This window comes from Topomyia yanbarensis, chromosome 1, assembly GCF_030247195.1.
Source record: "Topomyia yanbarensis strain Yona2022 chromosome 1, ASM3024719v1, whole genome shotgun sequence".
Classification (NCBI taxonomy): domain Eukaryota; kingdom Metazoa; phylum Arthropoda; class Insecta; order Diptera; family Culicidae; genus Topomyia; species Topomyia yanbarensis.
Genome location: NC_080670.1, coordinates 177,544,686 through 177,558,051, shown reverse-complemented (window position 1 = coordinate 177,558,051; position 13,366 = coordinate 177,544,686). Strand labels below are relative to the sequence as shown.

General features: G+C 38.9%; 6 protein-coding genes across 6 annotated transcripts; 3 read left to right on the top strand and 3 right to left on the bottom strand.

Moving 5' to 3' along the window:
- Positions 1–1,066: 1,066 nt before the first annotated feature.
- LOC131676421 (histone H2B) lies at positions 1,067–1,457 on the bottom strand. Its single transcript, XM_058955489.1, has one exon. The coding sequence runs from the start codon at positions 1,439–1,441 to the stop codon at positions 1,067–1,069; it is 375 nt and encodes a 124-aa protein (XP_058811472.1). The 5' UTR covers positions 1,442–1,457.
- A 207-nt stretch (positions 1,458–1,664) lies between these two features.
- On the top strand, positions 1,665–2,282 carry LOC131676420 (histone H2A). The gene has a single exon (XM_058955488.1). The coding sequence runs from the start codon at positions 1,709–1,711 to the stop codon at positions 2,081–2,083; it is 375 nt and encodes a 124-aa protein (XP_058811471.1). The 5' UTR covers positions 1,665–1,708; the 3' UTR covers positions 2,084–2,282.
- A 4,592-nt stretch (positions 2,283–6,874) lies between these two features.
- On the bottom strand, positions 6,875–7,510 carry LOC131676102 (histone H2A-like). Its single transcript, XM_058955228.1, has 2 exons — positions 7,498–7,510; positions 6,875–7,326 (listed from the first exon to the last, which is right to left on the bottom strand). The coding sequence occupies exons 1-2, from the start codon at positions 7,508–7,510 to the stop codon at positions 6,920–6,922; spliced, it is 420 nt and encodes a 139-aa protein (XP_058811211.1). The 3' UTR covers positions 6,875–6,919.
- A 26-nt stretch (positions 7,511–7,536) lies between these two features.
- LOC131676419 (histone H2B-like) lies at positions 7,537–7,946 on the top strand. The gene has a single exon (XM_058955487.1). It carries the CDS (start codon positions 7,553–7,555, stop codon positions 7,925–7,927), a length of 375 nt encoding a protein of 124 aa, XP_058811470.1. The 5' UTR covers positions 7,537–7,552; the 3' UTR covers positions 7,928–7,946.
- A 1,188-nt stretch (positions 7,947–9,134) lies between these two features.
- On the bottom strand, positions 9,135–9,528 carry LOC131676418 (histone H2B). Its single transcript, XM_058955486.1, has one exon. The coding sequence runs from the start codon at positions 9,507–9,509 to the stop codon at positions 9,135–9,137; it is 375 nt and encodes a 124-aa protein (XP_058811469.1). The 5' UTR covers positions 9,510–9,528.
- Positions 9,529–9,732: 204 nt separating this feature from the next.
- Positions 9,733–10,350, top strand: LOC131676417 (histone H2A). Its single transcript, XM_058955485.1, has one exon. The coding sequence runs from the start codon at positions 9,777–9,779 to the stop codon at positions 10,149–10,151; it is 375 nt and encodes a 124-aa protein (XP_058811468.1). The 5' UTR covers positions 9,733–9,776; the 3' UTR covers positions 10,152–10,350.
- The last annotated feature ends 3,016 nt before the right edge of the window (positions 10,351–13,366 follow it).

The following is a 13,366-nucleotide window of genomic DNA, read 5'->3' as shown; positions in this document are numbered from 1 at the left end:
TCCTCGATAGCTAATGTGTGGACTATGTGTTGGAACTGGCAATATAAGACTGGTGGTAGTTACTGTCCTAGCCAATGCTACTCCTGTAACGAGAAGGCGTCCCAATTCAAGAACGCAACTATCATCGCAGCAAGCAAAGCAAAATTCATTATCGGGGGGATTCGCAACACCAGGTACGAACTATGGGGCCGCTACCAACGCAATCAAAACTCGACTAGGTCAGTACACGGTGCAGTTTCCAGACCATGCAAGGTATGTAACGCAAGCATGAAATCCGTCGACGTTGGACACATTCCTCATCAATACCAACATCTCTAAATCGGTTTCGTTCAATGAGCTCACATCCCACCACTTTCCAGTGGCTTGCAAAGTGAATGAAAGCACAGCTGCTTCTCCGATCTTACAGCGGAAGGATTATAATTCAGTTAATTCGAGCTAGTTTAGTCTAATAGTGGGCAATAACGTTAAGGAAATTCCGGTTTAAACCACCAATAAAGCCATCGATGCAGCGTTAGATGTGCAATTGGTGTGGCTGATGGTGCATGCGTGAGGAGGGTTCCGCTTTAAGCTTGGATTGTCCAAGTTGATTCCCACACACCCTGCCTGATTCGCTTGCGTAATGTAATATAGACAGTAATTTCATTTCAATTTTATTTACTCTTCACATACTAATCATCACAACAGGCAGGGAGTTGGGCGCATTTTAAGCCGCACGTTATTGGTTTGAGCAGCGTCTGTCATCTTTGCTCAACCTACTGCCCAAAACGGATAGGCTAAAATAGGGGCCCAATGTTCGCATTTTTTTCCGACCAAACAAGAATATTTCACAATTTTCACGCCCCGTGTTACGTTGATTAACGAAACCGGAAAAATAATGCGTGTTCCTCCATAATAGAGTGAAAATAGATCTAATATCCACCTAATAAATAAAAAATACTTAATAATCCTCTAACAAAGCATTCAGCTTTTCTGTTGGATTTTTGAAGTAGAAAATTTAATTTGATTCTTCGTAAATGTTTTGATGGCCCTAAAAAGGGCCGTTTTTTAATGCAATGGTCAGAAGAATTTACTTCGAGCTCGTGTATTTGGTGACGGCTTTGGTGCCCTCCGAGACAGCGTGCTTGGCCAACTCTCCGGGCAGCAGCAAACGAACGGCGGTTTGTACTTCGCGGGAAGTGATTGTCGAACGTTTGTTGTAATGCGCCAGACGAGAAGCCTCATTAGCAATGCGTTCGAAAATATCGTTAACAAAGCTATTCATGATGCTCATGGCTTTTGAAGAGACTCCAGTGTCCGGGTGGACTTGTTTTAACACCTTGTAGATGTAGATGGCGTAACTTTCCTTCCGGCGTTGCTTACGCTTCTTCTTGTCTCCCTTGACAATACTCTTCTGCGCCTTGCCGGATTTTTTGGCGGCCTTTCCACTGGTTTTCGGTGCCATTCCAACTGACGTATGATGCTTTTACGATGCTACAAACAAAATGATAATGACGCACCGTATGCCGTGTCTCTTTTATACTCGTTCGTAGTGGAATGGAAATCCGTCCTTTTTTATGTTTTCTCGTTACATTTCCTTCGTAGCTCCACCCTTCGGTAGTTGATGAACATTGCAGCGGGTATAAAACGGGTGTCTTTCCGGGCAATTGGCATCAGTATCACTCTATTGCAGTACGCAGTTGCTACGTGAAACAAAAATCTAACAAAGAAAATGTCTGGACGCGGTAAAGGAGGCAAAGTTAAGGGAAAGGCAAAGTCCCGCTCGAATCGTGCTGGTCTTCAGTTCCCTGTGGGCCGAATCCATCGTCTGCTGAGGAAAGGAAACTATGCCGAACGTGTTGGAGCCGGAGCACCCGTCTATCTGGCGGCTGTGATGGAATACCTGGCTGCTGAAGTGTTGGAATTGGCAGGAAACGCTGCCCGTGACAATAAGAAGACCAGAATCATCCCGCGTCATCTGCAACTGGCCATTCGCAACGATGAGGAGTTGAACAAACTGCTCTCCGGTGTGACCATTGCTCAGGGTGGTGTTCTGCCAAACATCCAAGCCGTGCTGCTGCCCAAGAAAACCGAAAAGAAGGCCTAAATTGTACGCTAAACCCGCTATTGTAAAACCCGTCCTTTTCAGGGCGACCAATTATTTATTATAAAGAAAAATATGATATCATTTTCCATGGGATATTTGGTTTCAGTGATAGTGGAACCAAATATGAATTTGTAATTAGTAGCTCTATCCAAAAAGGTTGAGAAACTGAAAATTACATGTTTCATAATAAAAAAGCAGTTCGTTGTGAATATGTTATCCTTATATCTCCGTCCCCTCAACTACAGTTCAAACTAGGACGCATTGGCGCATGTGAATAAATTCATTTGGGCCCATTGTTAATATTGATTGTCATGCATTCTTACCTGTTCGTTTCCATAATTTAGCTTAAGCTGATACTTCTTTCAAAATATCAATGTGAATTTCTCTTTTTCCTTCATTTTGGACTTGTAGTTATATAGCTTTTCGTCGCTGATTTCCATGAATTCTGCAATTGTTTATCATATACCTTATTTTGTGGATTTCACTTCTTGTATTTTTTCTGCAAGATTCGAGGGAATTAAAATATTTAATATTACCTTAATCACCGGTTCTATCGACGAGATCTGCCAGTCATGGGCCATTTGATGATTCTCATTCGTCCTTCCTTCTGAATTAACGTGTTTTCTTTGTTAGTTCTATTTCTATCTGACTATCTTAACGTGTTTTCTTTGTTAGTTCTATATCTATTTGATATTAAGCTCCTTCTAGATCCCCCGATTTCGTGAATTAGTTTTTCTCGTCCGTTGTACTTTACCTTGTGTTTCTCTGTTTGTTTTTGTGTGCTCAAAAGTCCCCGAAGTTGTACCTATTGTCAGCTAAAATATTGTTGATATATTCAATTTCAATGTTTTCACTTCCTCAATGATAAACAAAATACTGAAATGATATAGAGAAATATATATATATATATATATATATATATATATATATATATATATATATATATATATATATATATATATATATATATATATATATATATATATATATATATATATATATATATATATATATATATATATATATATATATATATATATATATATATATATATATATATATATGCATATATATATATATATATATATATATATATATATATATATATATATATATATATATATATATATATATATATATATATATATATATATATATATATATATATATATATATATATATATATATATATATATATATATATATATATATATATATATATATATATATATATATATATATATATGAGTAAAATAAATGGATATTAAAATATATATTGGCTACCTTGGATGTTATGTAGTACTTTTAACTCTGTTAGGTTTAGTAACTTCAAGCGGTTGTTGAATAGACTAATAATCTTTTTTATGTCGTACATGTTTCCATTTCATAGTCTTCGGTAGAGCATTGACTCACTGAGCCAAAGGACAGGGTATTTTGCAGAATCCTATCTGAAACTAAAATGGAATTTATTACACATTCTTCCTTGTACTGCATTTTTTTGGTGTAAAGAGGGTCTGATCAGCATTTCTGTCCTAACCAAAAATGCGTCCCCCTCGACCCAAGTTTAAACTAGCACATGTTTAAACTAGCACCTATTCAATATCACTGTTGTTATTAGTGGTTGTAATGAAAACTTACCTTTCTGTTTCCATAATTTATCTTGACGCTGGTATTTACCAGCTTTGCTTATTTCATTTTTTCCTTGATCTTGGGCTTTTAGTCATATATCTTCTCTTCACTGTTTTCCATGAGTTCTGCTATTGTAGATCATACAGCTTCCTTTTTAGATTTGCTTATTTGGATTTCACTTTCTGCTTCTCTCTGTAAGGCATTAAGCATTTGGTATTACCTTGATCACCGGTTCTGTCGACGAGCTATTATGTGCCAGTTGGTGATTCTCATTTGTACCTTCTTCTGAGAAGTTGTAGGTTTAATGCCGACTCCATAATTGGTCGTAAAAGTTGTAGTACTGAATTCGGTTAGAGAGCCGATCGAATATACCGGTTGATGAGAAGAGAATAAATGTCATTAGTTTTCTTGGCTTTGAGCTATGAAGACGCGTGTTATTCAAGTACTTCAGTGGCGACGAGGAGAAATTCATTTGGCGTAAATTACAATTACTTTTTTTTAAATCCCTTTTGTTGTTGGTTTGGTATTGGTGTGATAACTAATTTCAGCTGGATTCCATTTGTTTTTTTATGTTTTCTTGGTTTAGCGAGATGAGTGTTATTGTGGGAGGTATTGCCGCAGGATCCCTACGAAAAGGGTTCTCCATTAACAAATTACATGGAATGACTAGAGTATTTCTTTCAATTTAATAAAATTCCTGCCGAGCACCAAAAAGCAATATTTATAATAGTAAGTGGTCAGCATTTTTATTGAGAATTGTAGCTCTTGTATCCGGGGAGTAATTTAGGTTCACTAACTTATTCTGAAATAATCAGCAAATTCAAATCAAGACACGATTAGGTCGAAAACAAAAAGATGCAAACTTATAAATTTTTCGAGCAGGGTCATACCGAGTCTGCAGAATATTTCATTTTAGAAGTAAAACTCCTCGGAAAATGAATGACCCTTAGGGTTAAATCCTCCATAATAAACAACATCTAGCAATCAAAAATCCAAGCTGAATTTTGTGGATCCCAGTTTTTTTACAGCGATGCACGACAAACTGGTAATGGGCGTGTATAACAAAAATATAGACTTTTAGATGAGGACGACTTAACAGTAGCAAAACCAGAAAAGATGATAGAATATCGTGAGTTAGCTGATACAAGAGCCAGATTGATACACAATAAAAACAATGCTCAAGTGGCATCGATCAGGGAACGATTGGGAAGGCGTGATGGTTTTGTTAAATTTAGCAGCTACGATAATTACACGCGTAGTCCGAGTAGAAGTCGCAGCTAGCGGTGCGTCTATGGGGGAAGGAGGCCAACTAATCGCCGGCATAGTGATTTAATTTGCAATTCGTGCGGGATGAAAGGCCACATTAAACGTTTCTGTTTCAATCTACGCGAAAAAGGAAGGGAATATTGTAACCCGTGGGGGTAACAATTTTGCACTGGGTGGAAATATACCTGTTTGTGCGCACTCTCTCCGTAGAGTGTATTGTTTACGCAACATTATGCTCACCACTGTTTTGTACCGTTCACACTTAGTTGCAAATTTTTGTTCATTTTCTCGTTTGTGAACGGTTATATTCGTGTAGATAGGTGTAGTAATTTTTGTTGAATATTTGTATATTAATAACATAGGGTTTAGTCAGGTAACCGCTCTCCTCTCGCTGCAAAAGTATGCGGACTATGCTGTATCACAAAGTCCCTATATTTAGAGGGACTTTGGCTGTACCATGGCGATGACAGCTATGCGGGATGTGTTTTTTTGGTGTTGGTTGTGTGACGGAAGATATCAGACGAACCACAGCAAAGAGAAGACGTCGTCGATAATTTTCGCGATAGTTTACCGCCACAAGAACATTAGTGAAGTGCGCGTGTACGACGAAAACAAAACCCATCAGAAAGTGCCAGTCCGTGGATCGCGTGCTCGTTTGTTTTGTGATGCTGGATCGCCATCGGGGGAAGCTAATTACCAAGGAACTTTCGCTTGCCCGGCTAACCGTAAAGGATCCAGACGCACCAAACCGCCCTCGCTGGGAAGGATAAGCCGGACGAGCCTCTTCTTCCCAGCTAATAGCCAAGAACACTGCGGTGTCTTCCGGGACTCTTTACGGGGAGCAAAGAATCCGGTGATTCTAACATATGGTTCCAACATATGAGCCTTGCTCACCTCCCTAGCTAATAGACAAGGACCGCTGACGGAGCAGTCAGCTATGATAACAGCAGAAACAGATTAGGCCGTTTGTTGTCCCGGCCGTACGGAGAAACCCGCCCGCCAGTCCGTCAGCAGTTACCAAAGAAGCAGTGTACTGCGCACCGAAGGAGATCGGTGGAATAAACGGTAAAGTTGAATTTATATTTGTTTACCTTTTTGTTTTGGTACGAAAATCCGAAATTCTTGTAGAAGCACCTAGGCCGCCCTGAAAAGAAAGGTTCGCTGGGCAAATTTATATAAGAACCCGAGTAGTGGACAAACCGCTACTTACAATATGAAGTTTATCGAACACCAGAGCACAGCTTCATCAAAGAGAATTGACGAATATTTCAACAAATTGAGCATAGATATTGAGGATTCGAATCACGAGCCAGGTGCATATTTTTGCATAATGATTAAAAGATTGAATCAAAGGCAATCTGAGCAGTATTCTTGTTGGCGGCCGAAAGTTAGTCGATAATAGCAACATTGTTACGGTTCCACTTCCCACGCCGTTAAGCATACATCTAGTTTGGGTTTTGCTGGTGTCATGGCGTTATTGTTTAAACGACCATTCGTTGTCAAGTTTATTTACACAAGAATAGAATGCTTTTCTCATTCAAACATAGGGTTGAAAGCCATTCTAAAATTTCGAAACCAGTCAGTGAGTTTGGCATAATTTTAATCGTTTACATCTAACATTTCAGGTTGTTTATGAATTTTTATTATGCAGACCTCCTACTCTGATACACAAAATTCTGTCTCAAAATTGTCATTAATTTTTGTAGTCGTTTAACACTTACGCTTTTCAACAATATGGTGCATTGAACAGCGCATGAAAAAAATCATTTGTTTAACAATGTTCTACTGCGTGTCATGTCAGTCATATCGCATAGTTGTAGAGTTATAAATTGTCTTAGCTAATTTTAGCTACATTGGAAACATTTTCAATTTTTTCTTATTGCAAATATGTGGTCGTCCTGAAAAGGACGGTTTTGTACAAGAGTTGGTTCACCGTTCAATTTAAGCCTTCTTTTCGGTCTTCTTGGGCAGCAGCACGGCTTGGATGTTTGGCAGAACACCGCCCTGAGCAATGGTCACTCCGGAGAGCAGTTTGTTCAACTCCTCATCGTTGCGAATGGCCAGCTGCAGATGACGCGGGATGATTCTGGTCTTCTTGTTGTCACGGGCAGCGTTTCCTGCCAATTCCAACACTTCAGCAGCGAGGTATTCCATCACAGCCGCCAGATAGACGGGTGCTCCGGCTCCAACACGTTCGGCATAGTTTCCTTTCCTCAACAGACGGTGGATACGGCCCACAGGGAACTGAAGACCAGCACGATTCGAGCGGGACTTTGCCTTTCCCTTAACTTTGCCTCCTTTACCGCGTCCAGACATGATGTGTTTTCGAATAGAGTAGCAACTTTCAACTGAAGTAGAGTTATACTGATGCTAGGTACCTGGATGGACCCTCGTTATATACCCGTTTCAATGTGCGTTATTTGTCAGAAGGGTAGGGCTGACGTAGAAATATTTGACAAACATAAAAAAGGGGACGAGCATCTGATGCTTTCGATGCGAGTATAAAAGGACTAGCATACATGGCTTCAACATTAGTTTCTTTCAAGCACCAGAAAGCATAACACCATTGTCGAAATGGCACCGAAAGCAAGTGGAAAAGCAGTCAAAAAAGCTGGCAAGGCAACGAAGGCCATTGTGAAGGGAGACAAGAAAAAGCGTAAGCAACGGCGCAAGGAGAGTTATGCTATCTACATCTATAAGGTGTTGAAGCAAGTTCACCCAGACACCGGAGTTTCCTCGAAGGCCATGAGCATCATGAACAGCTTTGTTAACGACATCTTCGAACGCATTGCATCCGAAGCTTCTCGTCTGGCTCATTACAACAAGCGCTCTACGATCACTTCCCGCGAGATTCAAACTGCCGTTCGTCTTCTGCTGCCGGGAGAGTTGGCCAAACACGCTGTCTCGGAAGGCACCAAGGCTGTCACTAAGTATACTAGCTCCAAGTAAATTCATCTAATCGCTGCATCGGAACAATCGGCCCTTTTCAGGGCCACCAACTATTTGCTAAAGAATCAAACTAGATTTTCCTCTGCCTTCACATCCAAAACGAATAAATTTGCGACGAGCAATCCAAAAAGTAGAATATTTTCCTCGATAGCTAATGTGTGGACTATGTGTTGGAACTGGCAATATAAGACTGGTGGTAGTTACTGTCCTAGCCAATGCTACTCCTGTAACGAGAAGGCGTCCCAATTCAAGAACGCAACTATCATCGCAGCAAGCAAAGCAAAATTCATTATCGGGGGGATTCGCAACACCAGGTACGAACTATGGGGCCGCTACCAACGCAATCAAAACTCGACTAGGTCAGTACACGGTGCAGTTTCCAGACCATGCAAGGTATGTAACGCAAGCATGAAATCCGTCGACGTTGGACACATTCCTCATCAATACCAACATCTCTAAATCGGTTTCGTTCAATGAGCTCACATCCCACCACTTTCCAGTGGCTTGCAAAGTGAATGAAAGCACAGCTGCTTCTCCGATCTTACAGCGGAAGGATTATAATTCAGTTAATTCGAGCTAGTTTAGTCTAATAGTGGGCAATAACGTTAAGGAAATTCCGGTTTAAACCACCAATAAAGCCATCGATGCAGCGTTAGACGTGCAATTGGTGTGGCTGATGGTGCATGCGTGAGGAGGGTTCCGCTTTAAGCTTGGATTGTCCAAGTTGATTCCCACACACCCTGCCTGATTCGCTTGCGTAATGTAATATAGACAGTAATTTCATTTCAATTTTATTTACTCTTCACATACTAATCATCACAACAGGCAGGGAGTTGGGCGCATTTTAAGCCGCACGTTATTGGTTTGAGCAGCGTCTGTCATCTTTGCTCAACCTACTGCCCAAAACGGATAGGCTAAAATAGGGGCCCAATGTTCGCATTTTTTTCCGACCAAACAAGAATATTTCACAATTTTCACGCCCCGTGTTACGTTGATTAACGAAACCGGAAAAATAATGCGTGTTCCTCCATAATAGAGTGAAAATAGATCTAATATCCACCTAATAAATAAAAAATACTTAATAATCCTCTAACAAAGCATTCAGCTTTTCTGTTGGATTTTTGAAGTAGAAAATTTAATTTGATTCTTCGTAAATGTTTTGATGGCCCTAAAAAGGGCCGTTTTTTAATGCAATGGTCAGAAGAATTTACTTCGAGCTCGTGTATTTGGTGACGGCTTTGGTGCCCTCCGAGACAGCGTGCTTGGCCAACTCTCCGGGCAGCAGCAAACGAACGGCGGTTTGTACTTCGCGGGAAGTGATTGTCGAACGTTTGTTGTAATGCGCCAGACGAGAAGCCTCATTAGCAATGCGTTCGAAAATATCGTTAACAAAGCTATTCATGATGCTCATGGCTTTTGAAGAGACTCCAGTGTCCGGGTGGACTTGTTTTAACACCTTGTAGATGTAGATGGCGTAACTTTCCTTCCGGCGTTGCTTACGCTTCTTCTTGTCTCCCTTGACAATACTCTTCTGCGCCTTGCCGGATTTTTTGGCGGCCTTTCCACTGGTTTTCGGTGCCATTCCAACTGACGTATGATGCTTTTACGATGCTACAAACAAAATGATAATGACGCACCGTATGCCGTGTCTCTTTTATACTCGTTCGTAGTGGAATGGAAATCCGTCCTTTTTTATGTTTTCTCGTTACATTTCCTTCGTAGCTCCACCCTTCGGTAGTTGATGAACATTGCAGCGGGTATAAAACGGGTGTCTTTCCGGGCAATTGGCATCAGTATCACTCTATTGCAGTACGCAGTTGCTACGTGAAACAAAAATCTAACAAAGAAAATGTCTGGACGCGGTAAAGGAGGCAAAGTTAAGGGAAAGGCAAAGTCCCGCTCGAATCGTGCTGGTCTTCAGTTCCCTGTGGGCCGAATCCATCGTCTGCTGAGGAAAGGAAACTATGCCGAACGTGTTGGAGCCGGAGCACCCGTCTATCTGGCGGCTGTGATGGAATACCTGGCTGCTGAAGTGTTGGAATTGGCAGGAAACGCTGCCCGTGACAATAAGAAGACCAGAATCATCCCGCGTCATCTGCAACTGGCCATTCGCAACGATGAGGAGTTGAACAAACTGCTCTCCGGTGTGACCATTGCTCAGGGTGGTGTTCTGCCAAACATCCAAGCCGTGCTGCTGCCCAAGAAAACCGAAAAGAAGGCCTAAATTGTACGCTAAACCCGCTATTGTAAAACCCGTCCTTTTCAGGGCGACCAATTATTTATTATAAAGAAAAATATGATATCATTTTCCATGGGATATTTGGTTTCAGTGATAGTGGAACCAAATATGAATTTGTAATTAGTAGCTCTATCCAAAAAGGTTGAGAAACTGAAAATTACATGTTTCATAATAAAAAAGCAGTTCGTTGTGAATATGTTATCCTTATATCTCCGTCCCCTCAACTACAGTTCAAACTAGGACGCATTGGCGCATGTGAATAAATTCATTTGGGCCCATTGTTAATATTGATTGTCATGCATTCTTACCTGTTCGTTTCCATAATTTAGCTTAAGCTGATACTTCTTTCAAAATATCAATGTGAATTTCTCTTTTTCCTTCATTTTGGACTTGTAGTTATATAGCTTTTCGTCGCTGATTTCCATGAATTCTGCAATTGTTTATCATATACCTTATTTTGTGGATTTCACTTCTTGTATTTTTTCTGCAAGATTCGAGGGAATTAAAATATTTAATATTACCTTAATCACCGGTTCTATCGACGAGATCTGCCAGTCATGGGCCATTTGATGATTCTCATTCGTCCTTCCTTCTGAATTAACGTGTTTTCTTTGTTAGTTCTATTTCTATCTGACTATCTTAACGTGTTTTCTTTGTTAGTTCTATATCTATTTGATATTAAGCTCCTTCTAGATCCCCCGATTTCGTGAATTAGTTTTTCTCGTCCGTTGTACTTTACCTTGTGTTTCTCTGTTTGTTTTTGTGTGCTCAAAAGTCCCCGAAGTTGTACCTATTGTCAGCTAAAATATTGTTGATATATTCAATTTCAATGTTTTCACTTCCTCAATGATAAACAAAATACTGAAATGATATAGAGAAATATATATATATATATATATATATATATATATATATATATATATATATATATATATATATATATATATATATATATATATATATATATATATATATATATATATATATATATATATATATATATGCATATATATATATATATATATATATATATATATATATATATATATATATATATATATATATATATATATATATATATATATATATATATATATATATATATATATATATATATATATATATATATATATATATATATATATATGAGTAAAATAAATGGATATTAAAATATATATTGGCTACCTTGGATGTTATGTAGTACTTTTAACTCTGTTAGGTTTAGTAACTTCAAGCGGTTGTTGAATAGACTAATAATCTTTTTTATGTCGTACATGTTTCCATTTCATAGTCTTCGGTAGAGCATTGACTCACTGAGCCAAAGGACAGGGTATTTTGCAGAATCCTATCTGAAACTAAAATGGAATTTATTACACATTCTTCCTTGTACTGCATTTTTTTGGTGTAAAGAGGGTCTGATCAGCATTTCTGTCCTAACCAAAAATGCGTCCCCCTCGACCCAAGTTTAAACTAGCACATGTTTAAACTAGCACCTATTCAATATCACTGTTGTTATTAGTGGTTGTAATGAAAACTTACCTTTCTGTTTCCATAATTTATCTTGACGCTGGTATTTACCAGCTTTGCTTATTTCATTTTTTCCTTGATCTTGGGCTTTTAGTCATATATCTTCTCTTCACTGTTTTCCATGAGTTCTGCTATTGTAGATCATACAGCTTCCTTTTTAGATTTGCTTATTTGGATTTCACTTTCTGCTTCTCTCTGTAAGGCATTAAGCATTTGGTATTACCTTGATCACCGGTTCTGTCGACGAGCTATTATGTGCCAGTTGGTGATTCTCATTTGTACCTTCTTCTGAGAAGTTGTAGGTTTAATGCCGACTCCATAATTGGTCGTAAAAGTTGTAGTACTGAATTCGGTTAGAGAGCCGATCGAATATACCGGTTGATGAGAAGAGAATAAATGTCATTAGTTTTCTTGGCTTTGAGCTATGAAGACGCGTGTTATTCAAGTACTTCAGTGGCGACGAGGAGAAATTCATTTGGCGTAAATTACAATTACTTTTTTTTAAATCCCTTTTGTTGTTGGTTTGGTATTGGTGTGATAACTAATTTCAGCTGGATTCCATTTGTTTTTTTATGTTTTCTTGGTTTAGCGAGATGAGTGTTATTGTGGGAGGTATTGCCGCAGGATCCCTACGAAAAGGGTTCTCCATTAACAAATTACATGGAATGACTAGAGTATTTCTTTCAATTTAATAAAATTCCTGCCGAGCACCAAAAAGCAATATTTATAATAGTAAGTGGTCAGCATTTTTATTGAGAATTGTAGCTCTTGTATCCGGGGAGTAATTTAGGTTCACTAACTTATTCTGAAATAATCAGCAAATTCAAATCAAGACACGATTAGGTCGAAAACAAAAAGATGCAAACTTATAAATTTTTCGAGCAGGGTCATACCGAGTCTGCAGAATATTTCATTTTAGAAGTAAAACTCCTCGGAAAATGAATGACCCTTAGGGTTAAATCCTCCATAATAAACAACATCTAGCAATCAAAAATCCAAGCTGAATTTTGTGGATCCCAGTTTTTTTACAGCGATGCACGACAAACTGGTAATGGGCGTGTATAACAAAAATATAGACTTTTAGATGAGGACGACTTAACAGTAGCAAAACCAGAAAAGATGATAGAATATCGTGAGTTAGCTGATACAAGAGCCAGATTGATACACAATAAAAACAATGCTCAAGTGGCATCGATCAGGGAACGATTGGGAAGGCGTGATGGTTTTGTTAAATTTAGCAGCTACGATAATTACACGCGTAGTCCGAGTAGAAGTCGCAGCTAGCGGTGCGTCTATGGGGGAAGGAGGCCAACTAATCGCCGGCATAGTGATTTAATTTGCAATTCGTGCGGGATGAAAGGCTACATTAAACGTTTCTGTTTCAATCTACGCGAAAAAGGAAGGGAATATTGTAACCCGTGGGGGTAACAATTTTGCACTGGGTGGAAATATACCTGTTTGTGCGCACTCTCTCCGTAGAGTGTATTGTTTACGCAACATTATGCTCACCACTGTTTTGTACCGTTCACACTTAGTTGCAAATTTTTGTTCATTTTCTCGTTTGTGAACGGTTATATTCGTGTAGATAGGTGTAGTAATTTTTGTTGAATATTTGTATATTAATAACATAGGGTTTAGTCAGGTAACCGCTCTCCTCTCGCTGCAAAAGTATG